Source organism: Rhea pennata, chromosome 2 (genome assembly GCF_028389875.1).
Source record: "Rhea pennata isolate bPtePen1 chromosome 2, bPtePen1.pri, whole genome shotgun sequence".
NCBI lineage: Eukaryota > Metazoa > Chordata > Aves > Rheiformes > Rheidae > Rhea > Rhea pennata.
Genome location: NC_084664.1, coordinates 93,480,075 through 93,500,556, shown reverse-complemented (window position 1 = coordinate 93,500,556; position 20,482 = coordinate 93,480,075). Strand labels below are relative to the sequence as shown.

Sequence of the window (20,482 nt, the reverse complement as noted above, 5' to 3'; positions counted from 1 at the left end):
ACATTAAAGTAACATTTGCAATTTATTGTGTAATAATTTCAAGGGTGATGATTTCTATTGACCTGCTGTAGCAACACATCAACTGCAAAGAACCACTGGTTAGATGCTGCTACAGACTGGCTTTTCGTACACACAAAAGACAAGCTGTGCTGTGGTGGCAGTGTTATGAGCATGTGCTGATTATGAAGTAGTGAATTTGCAAAGAAAACTTTGCAGAAATATTTGTAGAAATTTTTTTTCTACTTTGTAGAAAGCATACACACACACATCTTTATTCAGTCAGAAGAAAATATCACATTGTACCTACTGTGAGTGAGAAAGATAAAGAGAGACAGAGGAGCCGAGGTATTGCTTACAGTTCGTCCAGTGGTTCAGCGGAGAGGCAAGTCACTTGAGTGTCCATGAAAGCTATCTTTGCAGTTATACAGATCTACCTTAGTAACCTCATCTTCATATTGATGATTATCTTATTTACTCTTATTTATTCTGGTAAGAAGTAGAAAAGGTGCTGCATACCTTTTCATAAAAGCATACACAGCAGAAAAAAATAAACTTGTTATGAAATACGGGCTGCCTGGAGAAAATGATACCATACTGATTTCTTCTTACATGAACTTTCTACAAATATTAAATACATTTATTTTAAAAACAGAAGTACACGCATATTTTGAGCTAAACCTGAAAGCATAGCAGACTATCCATTATCATGGTTATAGCGACTGTTTAGCAATTAAGGCCCCGGAGTTGCCCAATTCTGCAAATTTCTTGGTTAGTATCTTTAAAATCCTAAATCTGTTTTAACCTCCCCACGGATTGAAAGGCTTGGCTGAGACAGGCTTTTCTTTGTTAAATGCCTACCCTCATCCAGAAGTGTGCAAGAAAAACGTTACTCAAAAGAGGGTTTGTGCCTGAGAAGGAGACAGCCGACTGTACCCTTTTAAAGCACTGAAGTCGCACTTCCCTGAATTAAGAGTAACGGTGGGATGAACGAGGCCCACGCCGTATCATACGGTCACGGAAACACGGTCGGGGAACAGCACACAGAAGGCAGTAGCCTCACTCCTCCCCCCCTCCCCCGCCTCGCCGCCGCCGGCGTTCACCGCCCCACAGGCGGCGCCGCACCGCCCCCCGCGCGTCACGGAATTAACCGCCGCCGCCGCGGCTCGCGCCCGACGCAGGCCGCCGGGCAGGTGATGTCACGCTGGCGTCACCCGAGTGCCAGGCGTCGCCGGAGGCGGAAGCGGGGCGCCGGGGCGGCGCGTGCTCAGTGATGGCCTCCCCGTAACGGCATCGGCGGCAGTGGCGGCGGTTTCCTTTCCCCTCCCGCCTCCTTCCGTCGTCGGGGCCGGGCGGCGCGGCCATGGCCAGGGGCCAGGCCGCTGCGGCCACGGCCACGGCCGTGAGCGGCGGGAGGCAGGCGCTGCTGCTGCTGCTGCGGCCACGCGGGGCGGACGGCGCCCGCCCGCCTGCCGCCGCCGCTGCCGCCTCACGTGACCGCCGCGCGCCCCCCTGCGCCGCGCGCCGCTGCCTCGGCGACTGGCAGCGCGCGGCCGTTACGGCCGTTGGCGGCGGCGCGGCCCGCCGAGGGCAGCGCGGGCCGCACGGCGAGCGCGGTGAGGGGCGGCGCGGCGCGGCGGGACCGGGAACAGGGTAGGGGGTGGCCGGCATCTTGGGGAGCGCGTCCCGGCGACCGGGGGCTGGCGAGGGAGCGCCTCTGCCCTCAGCAGGTTTTTCACTGGCTGTAGGGGTCGGGTTTAGCACAGTTCCCTTTCTCTCTCCTTCTCCCCTCCCCCCAAAGTGCTAAATCAGTTATGCCTTAGTGATCTTAAAGGAGGACAGCTAAAACACAGCTGTGTTTTGTGTCTGAGAGCTTCAGAATATAAGACATTTGAGGGCATTGAGTTTTGTCTCCTCATAACTCTCATGTTCCATCTTTTTTTCTGACAACTGGTTTGTGTGATGATACTAAGTTTCCTTGAATGTGCTGTTTCTATAATGCTGATACTTGAGGAATATGGGAATATGTTAGTAATTCTTTTAATAAACAGTTCATCTTTCCATGCCCATCCAAAACAAAAATAGCTTCGCAAAATGCCCAAGTTGCAACTGTGCTGTCTTATTATTGCATGCAAATGTTAAATGTATTTTCTGTAAAATAACAAACACCAAATTGCAAAAGGCTGCTTTCTGTCTAAGGAACAACCAGCCAAGAATGGGAAAAGGCTGTGGGTTTAGTCTTTACCCACCACTGATTATGCTAATCCATTAAAGGAATAATTTTAAGACCCTGCCATGTGGTGAGATTCTTCCAGGATGTGATATTCTTGGAAAATACTTTAAGTGCAGCACTAGCATTATATTCTATTTTCAAGCTCTTGTCCGTTGCACCTGGCAGTCCAAAACCTTCATGGTGTCAAGAAAGCTGTTGTGATAATCTGAATGCACATTGTAATACTTAGTGAGAAATTAAATTAATTTCTTAGTTATTTGAGGTAGTAAGGAAACAGTTACATTGATTTTATTTTCTTTCATAAAAATAGATTTGTATTTTGTTTATCTTTACAGATGTGAGCATCTCTGCATCATCATCTCTACAAAGCAAGGGGAAATTTTCCTTATTAGGAAATAGGAAGCTTTTTTTTGACACTCACGCACTCGTGTGCCTTTTGGAAGAAAATGGTAATTTGCTAGAAATATAACTACTTTTGATATCACTTCATTAGTTTAGTTTATGAAGTTTGATTAACTACTCCTTGATACCTAATGTTATAACTTCAGTTTTATGAAATGGTTTCTATAAATACTAGGTAAGAACATGCAAGTTTTTTTTTCTCTCCTTTCAAAAGGATACTGTGAACTTATATAACTTTGATTAGAATCATTTATTATCCTATTGCTAATTAAAAATACTAAAGAAAAATTCAATTCTAGAATTTGAGAGTAAAGAAAGATTTCAAGGCAACACTTTGATTATTAGTGTATTAGTTGCATTACTACATACTTAGTAGATAGCACCTTGAAAATGTGATAATGTATTATAACAAGATTGAATATAGATGATTATTATATAAAAATACAGTTTTGGGGATAGAAGGTAGAATATTGTATAAAATACAGCATTTCTTATGCCAAAACATAAATAAGGGAACAAATTATTTTGGAATTATGCTAATGTTATTGAGGTCAGACTCACAGTGAAGGGTATATACTGCAGAGGTGGTTTCTGACAGCTCACTGTCCTTGAAAAGGAGAGGTCCCAATCCTTTTCCCCAGTCATGTGATTTTATCTTTTTCCTTGTGCCAACCTAGTTCTTAGGAAGCCATCCAAATCTTTTTGCCTGACTAGTGTTGTGAGAAGTTAGTTTAAGGAGCTCACAGAGCAATTGCATGAGCACCAGAGCACATAGAAAGCAGCAGAAGGAGGGGTGAGAAGACAGAGAGGAGCAGCATCTCTTTTTCTTAGTGGTAGCAAGCTGTTAAATCAGCTCAGCTGTTAAAAGTTACTCTCAGATTTGAAGCAGTCATGCTTTTTGCAGCAGTCTTCATAACAATTAAAATGTTCATGACTTTTTTTAAATCCTTTCTTCTACATTTTTCAAAAACAGAAGGTGATAATGTTTCTGGGGACTATGTTTAACCCATGGCCAATTGAATGCTGTGGTTATTTACATGATAACATTCTTAGATTTGTTCATGATGTGTTCAGTTTAAAAGGACTGTAAAGATTTTATCAGGACTCAGAGGCTGGCAGGTCTAAAACCAGACCAGTTAGCTCTGTTTTGAATAGTTGGGGTTTGTGTATTTTCTGTGGTATTATATATAGTATACTGAAGGTAGGTTTCCTGCTGATAGAACTAACTACATGTGAAAGACAACATTCTGTAATACTTATAGAAAAATAATTTCCAGCATGTTGTCTTGCTGGTTCTGTGATACTGCTTTATGTAGAAGCAGCTATACTGTATCAGAGACAAAATTTTGGATGGAGGTACTTGGATGTACCAGCTGGTGTGAGTTTTTTGGTTTTGTTTTTTTATTAGTGCTGTGTAGAGGGGAGTATGTTTTATTGTCTTTCATAAAAGATGGGTTTTTTTACACTAGTGATGAGTATTAGCAAGAGGCATCTCTGTGAACTGTCCAGACTTAGGTTTTTCTGAATATTGCTGCATTTTGTTTTGCTTAGGGTTCACTACTCGGCAGTCGGAGGTCATCGTTTCTGCCTTAGTGAAAATTACGAACACCAACCTGGATATGATTTACAAGGACATGGTCACCAAAGTACAACAGGTTAGCTCGAGAAGGTGGTGGATTTAAAACAAATCAGAACCTGGTATGCCTACTAATGAAACGTACCTTAGTATTTTATTTTACTACCATCGGACGCTGTATTTCAAAAATTTGAAGGTGAAGAACAAACATCACTGTGTATCTCCTGGCTCATTAGTTTTGTCTTTAATTTATCAAATACATAAGGAAATGTTGTGATGGATCTTGAAATACAGCTGTTGTGAGTTGGTACACAAACCCCAGGTAGTTTTTATCTTCAGTTTTTTTGAAACTTAAATAGAATTGGTAACAAGACTTTTAGACAGAAGTATGAGGTAGTACTCAATGCATGAATATGAATAGTTCTAGCTCCTGTACATATTCTTGTGTAGGTTGGTGATAAGGAAGTAAACATTACTCTGTAATTTACCATCCTGTTATTTGGTCTTTTTATTTATCTCTTTTTGTCATTGTGACTTTGTATTGCATTAGAATCGAGTTGAATGTTTTTCTTGCAAGATTCTCTTAAGACATGCTTGGTGTAGTTATATACAGTGGTAACTTAAAGGAACGTAAATATTTTGGACGCTAAGATTGAAATCTTTCTCTTTTTCCTTTGAGGCATATGTTGTTCATGTTACACTCTACACCTATCTAGCATGTGCATCTTGGTGGGAGGAAGTGAAGAAAAGTTGGCTGGAAATAGACTGATAATGCTAGCATAAACAGATCCCTCCTGGCTACCAGGAAATTACACAGAATTGAACTAAATTGTTAGCTTTGGTTTGTGAAAAAATGATTGTTTTAATGAAAAAGTGTCTGAAGCAAGGCCTCTTGTTCTAATACTGACTATGATTTTTGGTAGACCTTTGTCAGATCATACAAAGGTAGATCTAAATAAGGAATTGGACATGACAGTGTTGAATGTTACTGTGCTGAGTTTTTAGGCAGCTGGCTTCAGAAATGACACTAAAGTTCACAGTAAGAGACAATTCATTTCATGTGGAACTTGAGCATCTTGGAATGGAGTTCGCAATATCTAGTATGCGTGAATTCCCTGATACCAAAGCTTGTCAGATAGACAGTGCTGACTGTCAAGTAGAAGCATAGCTGAAGTTCCACCTCTAGGGATGTTCTGAGAGTCTGGGATTCACAGTCCCAAGTCACCTTCTGAACACAGGCATTTCACGTATTTTTTGGTGACTGGGTCACTCTTAAAATATGAGAAAACAGCAGCCTCTGCCTTCATTGTATAACAGTCTTAGCAGCAGGGCATCTCATTACACCTTCTGTCTAAAGAGGCTTCAGCCCATGCTTCATAATAGCTCTTAGACTCCAAGCAAAGCAAAAATAGGAGTGCTTCCTTCTGTATCAGATTTATTCCACGTCCACCAACGAATTCAGTTTAAAGGGGACTGTTTCTCCTGTGGTTGGTTGTATTTTACAATAAGCAGTCATTGCATCTCTGCTTCTTTCTCTGACCAGCTTTTTTTGAATTAAAGTAGTCATATTTCCCTGTGTTAATTGCTGAATTAAGTGTTGCTGCTGGTGTTAGACATTCTGAGATGCTCTGCCAGATCAGGGCCTCACATGACTTTCTGCTGTTAAGATTCAAATGATTGTGGGTTTGCATGGCATACTAAGCCATGCAGCTTTGGCAAAATAAAAGCAGGTCAGGAGGTATGTATGCATTCCAAGCAACGTGGTAAACCCATAGTTCCTCACAGCCTTTGAATGCATAAGGGCTTATGCAAGAAGATGGTGAAGAATGGAGGAGGTTGTGTGGTGGGTGGGTTTTTTGTTCGTTTTAAATTATCTAAATTTCACATCACTCTTTGTGGATGTAGGTTTCACTGTTAGGCCTTAGTTGAGGATGTAAAAGATAAAGTTAGATACGCTAACCAATGTAGACACTTGTTAGAGAAAGCCTTAGAAAAATATGTATGTGCATTGGTAGAGTTGAGGAAGAGAAAGAATATAGAAGGGACTGTTCTCTGCCTTACTGAGGTCCATGAAGATGGAAAAGATCAAAAGTAGGCTGGAAACATCAGGGAACAGGAGAAATGTCCATGACTACTTATTCTGTAGACTTTTCATAATATGTCCACTATGCTTACCTCCTCCCCCCTCCCCCTTTTTTTTTTTTCCAGTGTTGTGGTCAGATAGCCTGGTAAGGCATCTCCAAAAGTCTCAAAAAATTATAACATTTGTAAGTTAGAATAGCATTTCCTGATGAAAGTGAAGTTAGAGAGCCATGTCAGAATTGTAGTGTTATTTGTCAAGAATCTTTGGCAAGATGCTATTTGTTAGAGGGAGATGTTAAGGGAAGGAAGTAACTGTTTGTATGTGAATGGTGTACGATCCAGAAGAATGTCTACAGACTTTTCCATCGTTGAAAGTTGCAGACGATGCTTGTTTGTCTTCAACCAGCTTACTGTAACAGACTGAGAAGAGCTATTAAAAGCATGAGTGTAGCGCATGATGCTCCTTAGCTAAGTACAGAAGCAGTGAGCCACCTTGCAAGGCGAGGTGAGAAAGGGGGTAGTTACAAAAGAGTGCATTTACACTGTGGAATCTTGGCCTGAAAGCCAGCTTTCCTCATTTAGCACAGGGACATCTCATCTGTCCCTAATGCCTTTGTTAGCTTAAGAATTTGAATACTTGAAAGGAACTGTTTCCTAGGCTATTAATTGAGCCATTCTGCTCAGTGATAGTACTGCTAATTTTGTCAAACATTACTAACTCTGAGCCTAACTTGCTTATTTTGTCACTTTGTCTTAATTTATCTTGTCTTCTGAAACTAAGATAACCTAACAATTTTTAGATTGAATAAAAATGTCAGGGTACCAAAATAGCCTATCGTATTTGTATACACAAATGAGAAAAAGCATTGTAGTTACAATATGACCCAAGATTTTTGTCCTTCTTTTAAAGGAGATTGCTCTTCAACAGATAATGTCCCATATTGGTGGGGTGAAGAAGGATATGATTATTCTGGAAAAAAGTGAATTTTCAGCACTGCGTTCAGAAAATGAGGTAAAAATCATTATTTTGGAAAGTACTATTCTAGCACTTGTTTGTTTGTTTTTTTTTTCTAAGATGTGAAAAAGTATCTCGAACCCCAGGGGTGGATACGGGGTTCAGCAGTGTTTAACCTGTTCATTAATATAACGCAGACAATGGGGAAGAATCCAGCCACAGCAAGTTGGCAGGTGATGCAAAACTGGCAGGAGCGGCTGACATACCAGAGGGCTGTGCTGCCACTCACAGGGACCCCGACAGGCTGGAGAAAGGGGCAGAGAGCAACCTCAGGAAGTCCAGCACACGGGGAAGGGCCAAGCCCTGCCCCGGGGAGGAACAGCCTCCTGCACCAGGACAGGTTGGGGCCGACCAGCTGGAGAGCAACTTAACAGAGAAGGCCCTGGGGGTCCTGGTGGACACTGAGTTGGCCAGGAGGCAGCAACTGGCCCTTGTAGCAAAAGTGATCAACAGCCTCCAGGACTGCATTAAGGCAGAGCTGCCAGCAGGTAAAGGGGGGTGATCCTTCCCCTCTGCTCAGCCCTAGTGAGACACACTGGGAGTGCTGGGTCCACTGCTTGTTCCTTAGTACAGGAGAAACAGAGATCTAGTAGAGTGGGTTCAGTGAAGATGATTAAGAGTTTGGAGCATCTGTGAAATGAGGAGAGGCTGAGAGAGCTGGGATAATTTAGCTTGGGGAAGAGAAGATTTGGGGGAATCTTACCTATATAGATAGATGCCTGACGGGGGGGAATTAAAGAAGATGCAGCCGGATTCTTTTCAGTGGTGCCTAGTGAAAGGACCAGAGACAATGAGTGCAAATTGAAATACAAGAAATTCCATTTAAACATAAGAAAACCTTTTTTTAATGTAATGGTAGCCAAATACTGGAACAAGTTATTAACTAATAGTAAATAGTAGTATTTTTAGACCATGTACTTTTTATGTACAATATCAAATTGTACACTTTTTCCATCCTCCTAGAAAATAAAACTTGAACTCCTGCAGATAAAGAAGCAAGTCATGGTAAGATACTGTGCTAATATGATTAAGTATGTTTAATACATTTACCTAGTTTGCCTTTAAAAGTTGTTACTCTAAGTTTTTAAGAGTTGTTTTGTTATTTTGTCACTAGTGACTGCAACAAAGACAATTTGATATGTACTTAATTAGTGGTGCAAGGGCACTCTAAGCTCTACAAATGGGGAAGAAATTTCAGCTGAAGATGTTTTGTGTCTTGCATGTTTGTAATTCAGAAAGCAGTTGGTTGCCATGTCATAGTGAAGGCGGAGTAAAGTTCTGCATTTAGGGCTGTGTGTTAATGTAAAGATGCAAGGTGTTTTCAAAATTATGTCCCTTACTAATTGGTTATGGTATTTTTTTTCCTGAAGACTTAGCTGTCTGAGAAGTTTGGTCCCATTTGTTTGGGAGCAAATGACCTTAGGATGAAAACAGATTCCTTGGAGAAAACTTACAGTAATGTCTACAGGTTCTTATTAGGTTTAATATCTGATATTTTGTTTCTGGTCTTTATGGTTTGCCTCTCCTGAATAATAGTTCAATCAGACCTTTCTGCCGTCAGAAATAACATTGTCTCAGAACCTATTCTTTCAGTGGGTGCGTAGTCATAGGCTGATTTTACACAGAAAGAAAAATTCTTGCAAAAGTGGTTGCTTAAGATTGGAAACTGGAAAATATCATTAACTGTCTGTAGGGAATATAGTCCTCTTACTTGAGAACAGCTGTTTACCATGTCACTCTCACCTAGAAGGATGGAACACCTTTCCTATACTAGGATTTTCCACGAACCTGTCAGAATACTGATTTGTCCAGCTAACTAACAATGTGATCAAATTCATTCTAGTTTCCTCCTTGCCATTTCTTTCCTACTATCTTGAATTTTTCATAGTGCTGTCATCTCCAAAAGGAGAATGTAGATTTCTCAGGGCTGATTAAGTATTTTACATTGTATTATGAACTGTTTAATGTATTTGTGCTTTTCATATACAAATTTAAAATGTCAGGCATCTGATTTTTAAATTATAACTTATTTTGTTGTTTTATTTGCATTTAATTGAAGCTAGAGAAATCTGCTGGTAGAACATCCAGAAATCTGAGTCATTTTTATATAAAAGCTAGATGTCTTCAGATTTTATTTTAGCTGTAAATGTAAAATGATTTGTCCTTGTGATAATCACATTTAGTCATGCTTGTTCTTTCTTCTGAAAGACAGAATGACACAGTGTTTTATGTTTGTTTAAAAAAAATCAGACTGTAATTTCACTAAATTGTAATATATCAAGGGTTTATAATGACATCTAATTGTAAAATCATTAAGTAAGTTCAAAAATGCTAAAATAGAAAGTCCTTGAATGTAATTATTTTTTATAATAACTTAGTGAACTAGCTAACATGGGCCTACTTGAGAGGTGCTTGCTTGTTTTTAATAATAGAATTTCCTGGGCATTTATCAGTCTTTTCCTTCTACACATTCATCTGATGAGCAGTTTGCTTTATGACAAACTATCAACTGTCTGGAATTCCTGCTGGGAGGCTGCATGAAAATGGCAGCTGTCCCTGAAAAAAAGCAAGAATCACTTAAGCTATTGATAAAGTAAAATATGAATAAAGGACTCTATGGTAGCTTAAAAATATATATTGAATTTTAAAAATATAATAAAAAATTTCCTGAGTTCTGATGTGTGCAGATTTTTCTAAAAGCCCTAAATGATATCTTTATGAACAGATACTTTTTTAATTCTGTAGTTTAGAAACTGCTTTTTGAGATTATTCTGAGCATCAGAATTGTTTCATAAAGTACAACTTACATGTGTAGGTAGGCATAGATTTCTAGAAATCTGAGTGAGTCATGGGATATATGAAGTATTCCTCTTATCTATAGAAGGATGTTCTGTCAATTTAACTTCTGTTCTCAATGTTCTGTTTTTAAAAGCAATTGTTATTTTTTGATTCTGAGATCTAATTCGTCCTGTAGAACATCAGTATTTCTCCAGGGGAAGGATAGGAATACTAACACTTTGGAAGAAGATGCACCTTAATTAGAGAGAAACTTGATTTCTGAAATATTTGATGAAAGGCACAATTATTTGCCTCATGTATTTGCTTATAGTTGAATAGAGAGAAATTTTTGCTGGCTGCTTTATCAGTTTTTTTTTCCACTAGGATGAAATAACTAAAGTTCGTGCAGATAACAAGTTAAACCTCAACCTAGAGAAGAGCAGAGTAAAAGAACTGGTAAGTTTTGGTTGTGGTTTTCTTGCGACATCTAAACATTGAGTAATCTTCAAATTTGGGTAAGAATATCATTTTCTTACTAATCTGTAGTATCATTCATCTTCATGTTGGTGTCAGTCCAGATTGCTTACCCATATGCTGCTCTAGTATAAGGTGGCATAGTTGTTTTTAGGATCTCTACATATTTAGATACTGTTTTAACATGGGGATTTATGAGGTACAATTCAATATATTAGCTCTTTATGTTCAAAAATGCTGACTAGTTGTTTGAAGTTTTTTATATTATTAGTATATCTTTGTTTTACACACTGAATAAAGTTTAAAAATTTCATTAAACTGCCACCATTGAAGATGCTTCATATCCCCATAGCAAGGGAATTACAGCATAGCTGGTTTGTAAGGTAATCCTATAGTGAAAGTAATTTTAATTGAATTTATTTGACTTTATTGTAACTGGTATTGATTCAGATTGTTTTTGACTTTGAAATATATGGTAGAATTGATTTGATGGGATCTTAGAATAATTTAGAAGAGGAATTAGAAGATAAAACAGATTTTTGCATTTTATGTAACACTCTATTCCTATGGATCTTTCTTGGATAGTTTCTAGATTCTCAAAGATTGCAACATCTAAATTGTAGAGCCTTTTAATAATGTTTTTCTATGGATTTTATTTCCTGATCAGTCACTTTTCATAGGTGCGTAATGAAGAAGTAATATTTGTTTTGACTCTAGGCAGTAAGAGATGTAAAAGTACAATTCTTCTATCTTTTGTGCATGCCCCTGGAAGTTATTCACAATAATTAGTTTAGGTAACAACTGTGTTAGGTAACGGTGTTAGTCATTATATTAAACTACTATGGTAGATGTTTGAACAAGTACATTTTGAGCAGGTAAAATTCATTTTTAAAACCTAACATTTTATGCAAACATTAAAAACAAACAGAAAAACTCTTCATGTGATATGTATCAGCTGGGTAGATCATAAGCTTTGCAATATACTGGGCTTGCAAATCCTGTTTAACTCCACTTTACAGGTGATAAATTAGGTACCATTTCTTTTTGTATATTTATGTAGAAACCTGGAATGTGGACCCAGGGCATAGCTGAGAGTACCACATTATATTGACTGCCTTCCAGGGAAAGCAAACTTTGTGTCAGTCTTCTCTCTGAAGAAAGTTGACCTGCTTTGTAGTGTGCCATACAATTATAGTTGAAGTAAAAATTACTCTTTTTTTTTTTTCCTTTTTCCCCTGTTTCAGTTGCCAGCTTACCCATGCATGAACAGGAAAAGTGAAGATGAACTGGGAACAGATTGTAGTGTGCATGTTGAGTTGGGGGAGAGACCTAATTCAGTATTTTGTGTAGTAGATAAAGCATTGCTATCATATTTACTTGGACATAAAAGAGACTTATGACTGAATTTGTGCCTTTCTGAGAATAAAACTCAGGCTAATTGAAGGCACACTGTTCATCTCTTATTAACATGCTGCTCAAAAATGAAATGTCATAAGTTTAAAGTAACGTAACTTGAAACACTAAGTAAAATGTTCTTATCCTTTAGTCCTGCTTGGAATAAGTATCAAAGGCAAATTTCTTAATTGTTCAAGACCAAAGTGGGCAATTTTAAACATTTAATCCATGCGTGTTTTATCTTTTAATTAGTTCATACTTATTTACATTTCCTAGAGAATCCTTCATTGCTTAATATGTGTCTGTGCATGCAGTGGTGATCTGCAGTGATATAGATGTGATTTTAAAACTTTAAGTACAGTACAAAATTCCATATATATTCATGTCATCATGCATTGCAGTGCCTTTAAGTTTGCTATTAAAAATACCAAGATGAATCTGACAATAGTGAATTTTCATTGCACGGTGAAAAACTTGTGGACTGCAGGGGAGATCTCCCTGTGGAGCTTAAGAATTATTTTTTTTTTCCCCAACCTTGCCTTTCCACCTTTTTATATGTTAGTGTTATTACATATGTGTGTTGATGCCTTGCAGCAAGAGAGAGTTTTTCATTCTCTTAAAGCTAAGGTTAAAATCCTTGGATCAGACGTAGAGAATTCTAGACACAAAGCAGAAGTTCAACAAATCTAAACATCAAATAGAAGCTTGTAGAATGGAAATTATTCTTGAACTTTTGTTTTTGGTAATGCTTATTCTGATAGTGATGATCAGTTTATTAATATATTAAGCAAGGTCCTATTCCGATGTGAATCTTCACCTCAGACAATTTTTAAATTAGATTCTCTTATAGATATTCTACTATCTTACCACTTTCAAAAATGTTTGTGCAGAATATCTGGATTTTTCTTTATCCTTTTCTTTGCTCTGGAGGATCTAGGTACTGATGTTTCATTAATTGTAGACATGCTGTTATTTGTCTTTGCAATATAACATTTTCCACATTTGTAGCCTTCTGCTACCTCTCAGTTTGATCTTTAGATCTGTCAGAAGTCCAAATAGAGTTTTAGATCTTTAAGGAGGGTTTTTCAATGTTGAGGCATTTATGTTGATTAATCTGAGTTTAATATTAAAGTGGAATAAGCTTCCAGACTGGAGAAAAATAAAGTGACTTTCCAAATGGGATGAGGTTATTGCTGTTTAACTGAGGATTCTGAGATGGGTGCCCGATGACCTTAATACTCTGCACTATAGACTTGTCGGTTTAGCAGCTGTCTTATGAATAATTGAATTGCTCCTGTAGTAGGATAGGAGCCATTACAAATGTCAAGGTAAATCATGCCTGCTCATGAGTCAGAAATGTAACCTGCCTTAAAGGTATGCCTCTTACTTCATTTGGATTTAACTTGCCTTGAACCCAAATAACGATAATTTATAAACAAGCCACAACTTCTGCTGTTCCACAAATGAATGGCTTTACAAGAGATGCAAACTTAGTGTATTTGATTGATACTTTCTATTGATGTTTCCAGTGTATTGCTCTGACCATCATTTCGGAATGTCAACTGGTGAACAGATATGCTGGCTAAACATTTCTTTCATAGCTAAATTTGATGTATTTTAAAATCATACTCCCCTTCCTGAACAGGGGGGTGGTTTGATCTTGACATCTTTAAGTCATGTTTGTGTGCTCAATGGGTTGGTTAACTGTTTCAGAGTTACTGTTTAGAATTACAGGTCTTTTGTTTTCAGAAATGTACATCTGCCAATTTTTATTCCAGCTGTTTATAAATACATGCAGTTGTCATAGATGTCTCTGATGGATTGGTTCCACTTTACAGCTCAGAGGTGTGGTTAAACACCTGTCTGTAAATTCCCTTTTCCCGAAGGATACTGGTCATTCTACAGTACTATCTCTAAGTGTTTTCAGGAATTGAGTCTTGTTGGCTAGATTCAGCATTCTACAGAATTTGGAACTAAAGAACTACACTCTTAAGTATGTGGAAAAAGTTAAGATGGTATCTTGCTTTTATGTTTTGTTTTTTTGTTTTTTTTTTCCTCTCACCAGTATTCACTTAATGAAAGAAAACTACTTGAAATGAGGACAGAAATAGTGGAATTGGTAAGGAGCTGATTATTAAATCAAATAACAAATATTCTTGTACTTGCATTATAGATCTGTTACTCTTTCTAAAATTGCTCATGTCTTTAGGCACTTAAAGTACAATGACACTTTATACATTTATTTCCAGGTATATTTCCATATTGGTAACTGAATTGTGCTACAGAATAAAAAAGTTTTGTATATACTTTTAAATCCCTGCAGGTGTGGATAAACTATTCAGTGGTCATTTTGTTTTGAAACTTTATGTATATAGTATTTTGTCCAGATTGAATTCTACTTTTACATTAGTTTTTTTAAACTACTGTTTTTTTTAACGTGTTCTGTGGAGACTGAAACAAATTGCTAGACTGTTTTGGCTGCTTCTTACAGGAATTTTTGCCAAGTCTTTCCTCTTCCTCCCGTTTCAGTTCTCTAGCATAGGAATTACCATAGGAAGGTAACTAATGTTAAATCATTAACTGATTCACAGTGTTTCAGTAATGCTGATCTGAAAACATCAGCGACATAGCAGGTGTTCTCAGTTTTACATCTTTGATCTTTCAGTCTTTTCTGAATAATAATTTCATCCCATTTGTTTCAGAAGCCCTGTCTTCTGTCATAATCAGATTCAGTATTTGTCTATCTGTCTGTTACTACTTTTGTGGTAGAATTCATTACAAGATGAAGGCATGCTTCTTAAGTCAGAAGAGCAATTCTCAGTATTTCTAATGTTCCATAAATCTTCATGTTCCAATATATTTCTGTCACAAGAGGCTCTTGGACTTCCTAATCAGCAATAACTGTTATAATTGAGCAGTGACTGTAATCTGTCATTCAGCCAACTGACGTTAAAGTTAACGATTACTCTGCTAGATTGAGATAAGAAGGCATCCAGTTCTGCCACTTTCTGCATGATGTCTTAGGGAAGGAGTAATCATATAAATTTGCGGAGTCCACCAAATTATACTATTCCTTGGATATAATCAACTAGGAAGGAACTTGTTAGCTTTGAATGCAAATTAAGTACTTCATTAAGATACATTTAAGGAGGAGCGAAAAATACAGCTTAAAGGGATAGGTTTAATTTCTAAATAAACTGGAAAATATTCAAATTGCATCACTTTCTTTGCTTTGTTTTTTAGCATGCACAGCAAGATCGAGCTCTAACTCAGACAGACAGAAAAATAGACACAGAAGTTGCAGGTCTAAAGACAATGCTAGAATCGCACAAACTGGACAATATTAAGTACTTAGCAGGTAAGTAATTTGAAAGTAGTTTGTGATAGTGAAGCTGCTAAACACTTAAATTTTGCTTGTCTAATTCTTGGTAGAATATTCATAAAAATTCTGATTCAAAAAATACTTAAAATCTCAATCGACATTAGTAGCATTTTCTGTGTACTTAATGCGGACTAAGGTTCCTATGATTCACAGCTTTATTTTGCATGGACTTTGGCTGTATGATTTTCCCTGCTTTATATTGTAATAATAATGTGTATGAGAAGCCTGAAAGACTTATGGGCTCTCAAGAAGGGTCAAAAAATTCTCCTATGCGTATCATAAAAGTAGGGTATCTGATCAGTTACACTGAAGAGCTGAGTTTGAAATGTATAGATTTTTTAAAAAAGCAGCCTGGTACATTTGCACAATGGAGATCTATCTACAAACAGGAACATTTCAGCTTTTCTGAAATGTTCAGAAATGACTGTTCAGCATTGTGCATTCTTAAACTTTGCTTTTTCAGGCATGTGCATGAGAAAATACTATACATGTTATGTATCTGTATTATCGCTCCAGGAAGCTGTAGTATTTTGACATTTTCTTTGTAGCTCTGTAAGTAGGCAGTGCTACTAAATGAGCAGGTCTGCAGTAGAAAATTATTCTTCTGATTTAGAATTTTGATCATCCTTTGACGATGGATTTTGTCACAAGTACAATCACATCTATTCACAATATGCTAGTTAGGGATATCCTTTACAGAGAACCATTACTAGAAAATAAAAGGCAATATATTAAAATGAGAGAAAGTTCTATTCCCTACCACCTCAACTCAAAAAAAACATACTAAGTCTGCATGGGGAAAAAAAAAAAAAAAAAAAAAAAAATTTGCATTGTATTTGAAGCGATCCTGTTGAAAACAATGGCAAAAAATCATTTGTGTGGATATCTAGAAACCAAAACTTGAGTTTGTTTCAGTAGAAATTTTTAAATTGCCAACTGATAAGCTTCAGTAAGACAGTTTACGCTTACTTGTTTGTTAAATATTTTACTGTGATTTAATAATCCTCTATTCATTTCTTCACTACAACTGTAACTTGCTGTATTGATCTTTGATCTTGTTTGGAATGGTAAGCAACCATAGGGGTTTTTCAGCCTTTCGATAGTTTTTCCAGAGTAGTTTTCCTGCACTTTTTTTCCTTCCTCGTCCTTTGTCATTTATGTACCCCCTCCCCAATTGTTTATTTTGTGAATTAAAAACCTTCATGTGAATTAAAAACCTTATTTTCTTACATGGGCAAGGGGTAGCAATTATGCTCTCAGTATTGTAGCAAGATGCATACTTAGCTTTCTGAAGAAACATTCCAAGAGCTAACTATTTATTGTCTCCATTTTTCACTTCATTTTTGTTTTCTCTTTCAGGTTCAGTATTTACATGCCTTACTGTAGCACTGGGATTTTATCGTTTGTGGATGTAACACAGCGTCATTTTGGACTTGTACTGTCTTGCTTTCTGAAAACCTAGAAGGTTTTATCTCTGCCCTGAATTTCACCGCATCTTTACTGTTTTATTTATTTTTTTGTAAAGCAGACTGTGTTGAGAATGTAACCAAAGATGTGCCTGGAAACAAACTGTACATACATCTTACATCTTTTGAAATTTACCTCTGATTGAAGCATGGTATATGCATTTCTGCTAACTTCTTCCCTGCTGAACTGGTGCACAGCTTGCTATTACAAAGTGTCATTTCAGTAAAGACTGGCATACATACCAGTTGTATGGGGCTGCATGAGGTAGAGAAGAATCTACTTGGAATTATGCTCCAGAGTCTATTCAGATATGCTTGCCAGAGTCAGTTGCATGTGTCAGAATGGAATCTTGATTCTTAATGTAAAAGCAAAACTACACTTTCTGTGGCTTGGAAGCACTCTTGTGTAAGTAGGATTTGTGTTAACTGCATCATGCTTACTTCTGTCCTTCTGACACTTGTTCATGTACTTACTGTGATCAAACTTTTTTTTGTTATTTTTGTAACGTTACAGTCATTTTGTTTTCCAGATGACCGTCCAATCAATCATGTTTCATGAAAAAGTACTGTGTAATGATAGCAGTGCTTACTGCTATGTTTTGTTTGTAGTATATTTGTAGAGTTCTTGGTAACTTACCTTTGGTACATGTAAGTATCTAAAACTCATTCCATATGCTGGTTGTTAACTTTACCACTATAAGTAGAAGAAAAGTTTGAATGCAGTACAATGTATAGTTAAATGATGCAAAGTATCTCTGCTGCTTTCCTCATTAGAAGCATCAATTCCTTTCCATCAAGAAAGAAATTTTAACTGGTGGTTTTGAAGCAGTGTCATAGATCAGGGAACAGCTATACTGACAGTCTTCTGATTTTTTTTAAGTGTGTATATAATGTATATGTGTATATATATATGTGTATATATATATTATATACATATATATATATGTATGTATCTCCCCTTGGTCCTTCAAATGTGGAACTTCATTAGTGATTATAAAGATGAAAGCAGTAGTGGAGACCTGCAAGTATGCTTAATCTGGTTCTGAACAACCCATGAACAGGTTAAAGCAGCTTATAGCAATGGAGGAAAATGTCCAGTGTGTCCAGAAATTTATCACTCTTCCACTGATGAAATGACTGCTTTGATAAGAGCTACCATCTGTGCTTCTTCAGTTAAGGGAAATTTCTTCTTCTTACCTACTCTTACATGAAGAGAGTAATCTATGCAGTGGTAATAAATGCTGTTAGAGCACACTCCTGGCTTTGCTTAATCACAGCAAAGCTGTATGGCTACTTTATGACTGTACTGTAATGACCATATAACTTTTTAATGGATGGGAGTGCCATCTTCGATTATGTGCAAGTCAGGAGGAGGTGGTGGATACCTGTAACAATTCTAGACTGGCCTGAAATAAAGAATTTTTGATGTTTCTATAAAATATACTGAGTTTTCATTATAAAATGCAACTTTTAAAAAAGTATTTTGAATTTAATCTTTTTAAGGCAAATCACTGCTAAGAGGACTTTTTTAACTAAGAATTAGTAGGTGAACGACCACTCTAACACTAAAAAGGAAAGAACTTTTAATAAGCAGTATCAGCTATTACTGCAAAATAATCATTTCTAACCAAACAGCCTCTCTAAAATGAATGAATCTATTCAGAATCATCAAGGGTTTCTTTAAGTTTAAAAAATTTTCTTGTACTAACTTATAGTACTTGATACATTTTTCAAGTAGAGAGGCTTTAATTTAATGTTTGGAATGGTCTTGGTGTCAGTTCCCATCTTCTTGGGACAGGTAGTTCTATATAGTCTGTGTAATCAGTATTTCTTTGCCTGTATGCCTGAACATGTGATAAATACTTGCTAAAATACTTCTTTAGAACTGATTTTAAATATAGGGTGCATTCTGCTAAAAATAGATGTTCTACAAATAGATTTCTTTGGGGGACTGGTAGAAGGAGAAAGTGTAAGAATATAGAATGGCATTGTCCTGGAAGCAGGAAAGTGTCCAAAAAAAACCCCAACATCTTTTGGTGACCACTCCAAACAAGGAATAAAGTTAATATGGCATAAATGGAAAGGACAATATAAATAAAAAAGCTGTAATTACCAAGCCCGTAAAGTCTTAAAGTGTATTGTTTCTGTTGTCTTATGTGTATAGAGTGCAAAATCTCTGAATTCTTCTGATTTTAAAGGTCAGTGTTAGTATTTAGTACTTTTTCTAATACAATGCACCACATTTATTTGCACTAACACTTCAAAAGGTAGAAACACCCTGTGTGTATCTCTGAACATCAGATTCTTTCAAAAGGGTACTTACACCCAGAAGACTAACTTTGTGGTGCAGGTGAGAAGCAAAAACATAGAACATACTGCTAAATTTCTCTTGAGAAGCAATAGTTGAACATGTCAAATGATTAGTAAATTCATAACCAGAAAGTTTTAAGTTAGTACTTGCCATTTTTTTTCCCCCTGAAGATTTTTTTCTGCATTATACTGTCTATGCCTTTAGTCTGGTCTAAGTAGCAATTCTGACCCCACAGAAATAATTTTTAATTCTCAGACTTTAGATACTGGCTTCATATTTGCAGAACTTTTCAAAAAGATGTAAATGAAAAAGAGAGACTGTTTTCCTGTAAAACTACTGCGGCTGTGAAAGCCTGTGGTAAACCCCTAGTGGTTCAGAATGTATCTATTCATTTCCTGCCTGCCAGATTGAGTAAAAGGTATTAAAGAAGACAAAATTTAATCTGGAAAAATCAGATTTCTCAGACTGTCTCTAAGCTAGCATACAGAGAGTAAGGATGCAGCTAAAGCTGAGCTCCAGCTCTGATTTGCTTTATAGAAGAGCTCATGCCTCTGCTTGAGAGCACCTAAGAGTAGTCGCCTGCCTATGCTAAAACTACTTTTGTGAATATTTCTCCTGAAATTCCATGGTTAGACAGGTTCTCAGTGACCACAGGCTAGCAAATACAGGAGATTCTTTAAGGATGCATTTCCTTTTAGGGAAGGAGATTGAGCATCATTCTTTTTGCTGCAAAATGTAAGTTGATCCTAGAGCTTCTCTGTGTTTTGAAGAATGAATAGAGATCTAGAGTTCTTACGAAATCATATTCACTTATATTAGCAGGAGTATACCAAATTTAGCTGATTTAGTCTGTCTTGCATTTCCACCTGTTTTTAATTAAAACCTGAAAGGAAGTAGTCTTTTTCACTAGTGTGTATTAGCTAAATTGTTTACTTGAAGTGTTTCAATAATACTGTTAAATTGCTTGCTGTTTAACCCCCTCGCTATTGGAAATGTTGGTTGCATCATTTATGAATGCTGTAGGAGTTGTACTTAAAACCATGAGTTGACGAATAGAAACATTTTTGATGTATATCAGAAATCTACTTCAGTCTCTCTACGCACAAATCTATTTTGCATGTTAATGACCATACTTTTTTTATAAGCTTTATTCTGGTAGTGAATATTCACTTAGCTGATTTCTTCATAAACGGTGAAATCCTAGCTGCTTGCAGTTATAAATACCAATTTTATTGAGTTTCTAGAAATTCCAAGTCATAACACTTCAGTGATATCATGACAGTGATTTTTCTTATTCTTGCTACCATCTGTAGACCTGGCACAGGAGAACTTTTTTCTTTTTTTAATCATCAAAGTTAGCTGACTTCCTAT

At 37.0% G+C, this 20,482-nt stretch overlaps 1 protein-coding gene across 1 annotated transcript; it reads left to right on the top strand.

Annotated features, from left to right (window-relative positions):
• The first annotated feature begins 1,360 nt into the window (after nt 1-1,360).
• Nucleotides 1,361-18,916, top strand: MCUR1 (mitochondrial calcium uniporter regulator 1). The gene is made up of 9 exons (XM_062568515.1): nt 1,361-1,613; nt 2,566-2,679; nt 4,184-4,287; nt 7,201-7,302; nt 8,269-8,310; nt 10,468-10,539; nt 14,018-14,071; nt 15,196-15,310; nt 16,694-18,916. Exons 1-9 carry the CDS (start codon nt 1,361-1,363, stop codon nt 16,747-16,749), a joined length of 912 nt encoding a protein of 303 aa, XP_062424499.1. The 3' UTR covers nt 16,750-18,916.
• The last annotated feature ends 1,566 nt before the right edge of the window (nt 18,917-20,482 follow it).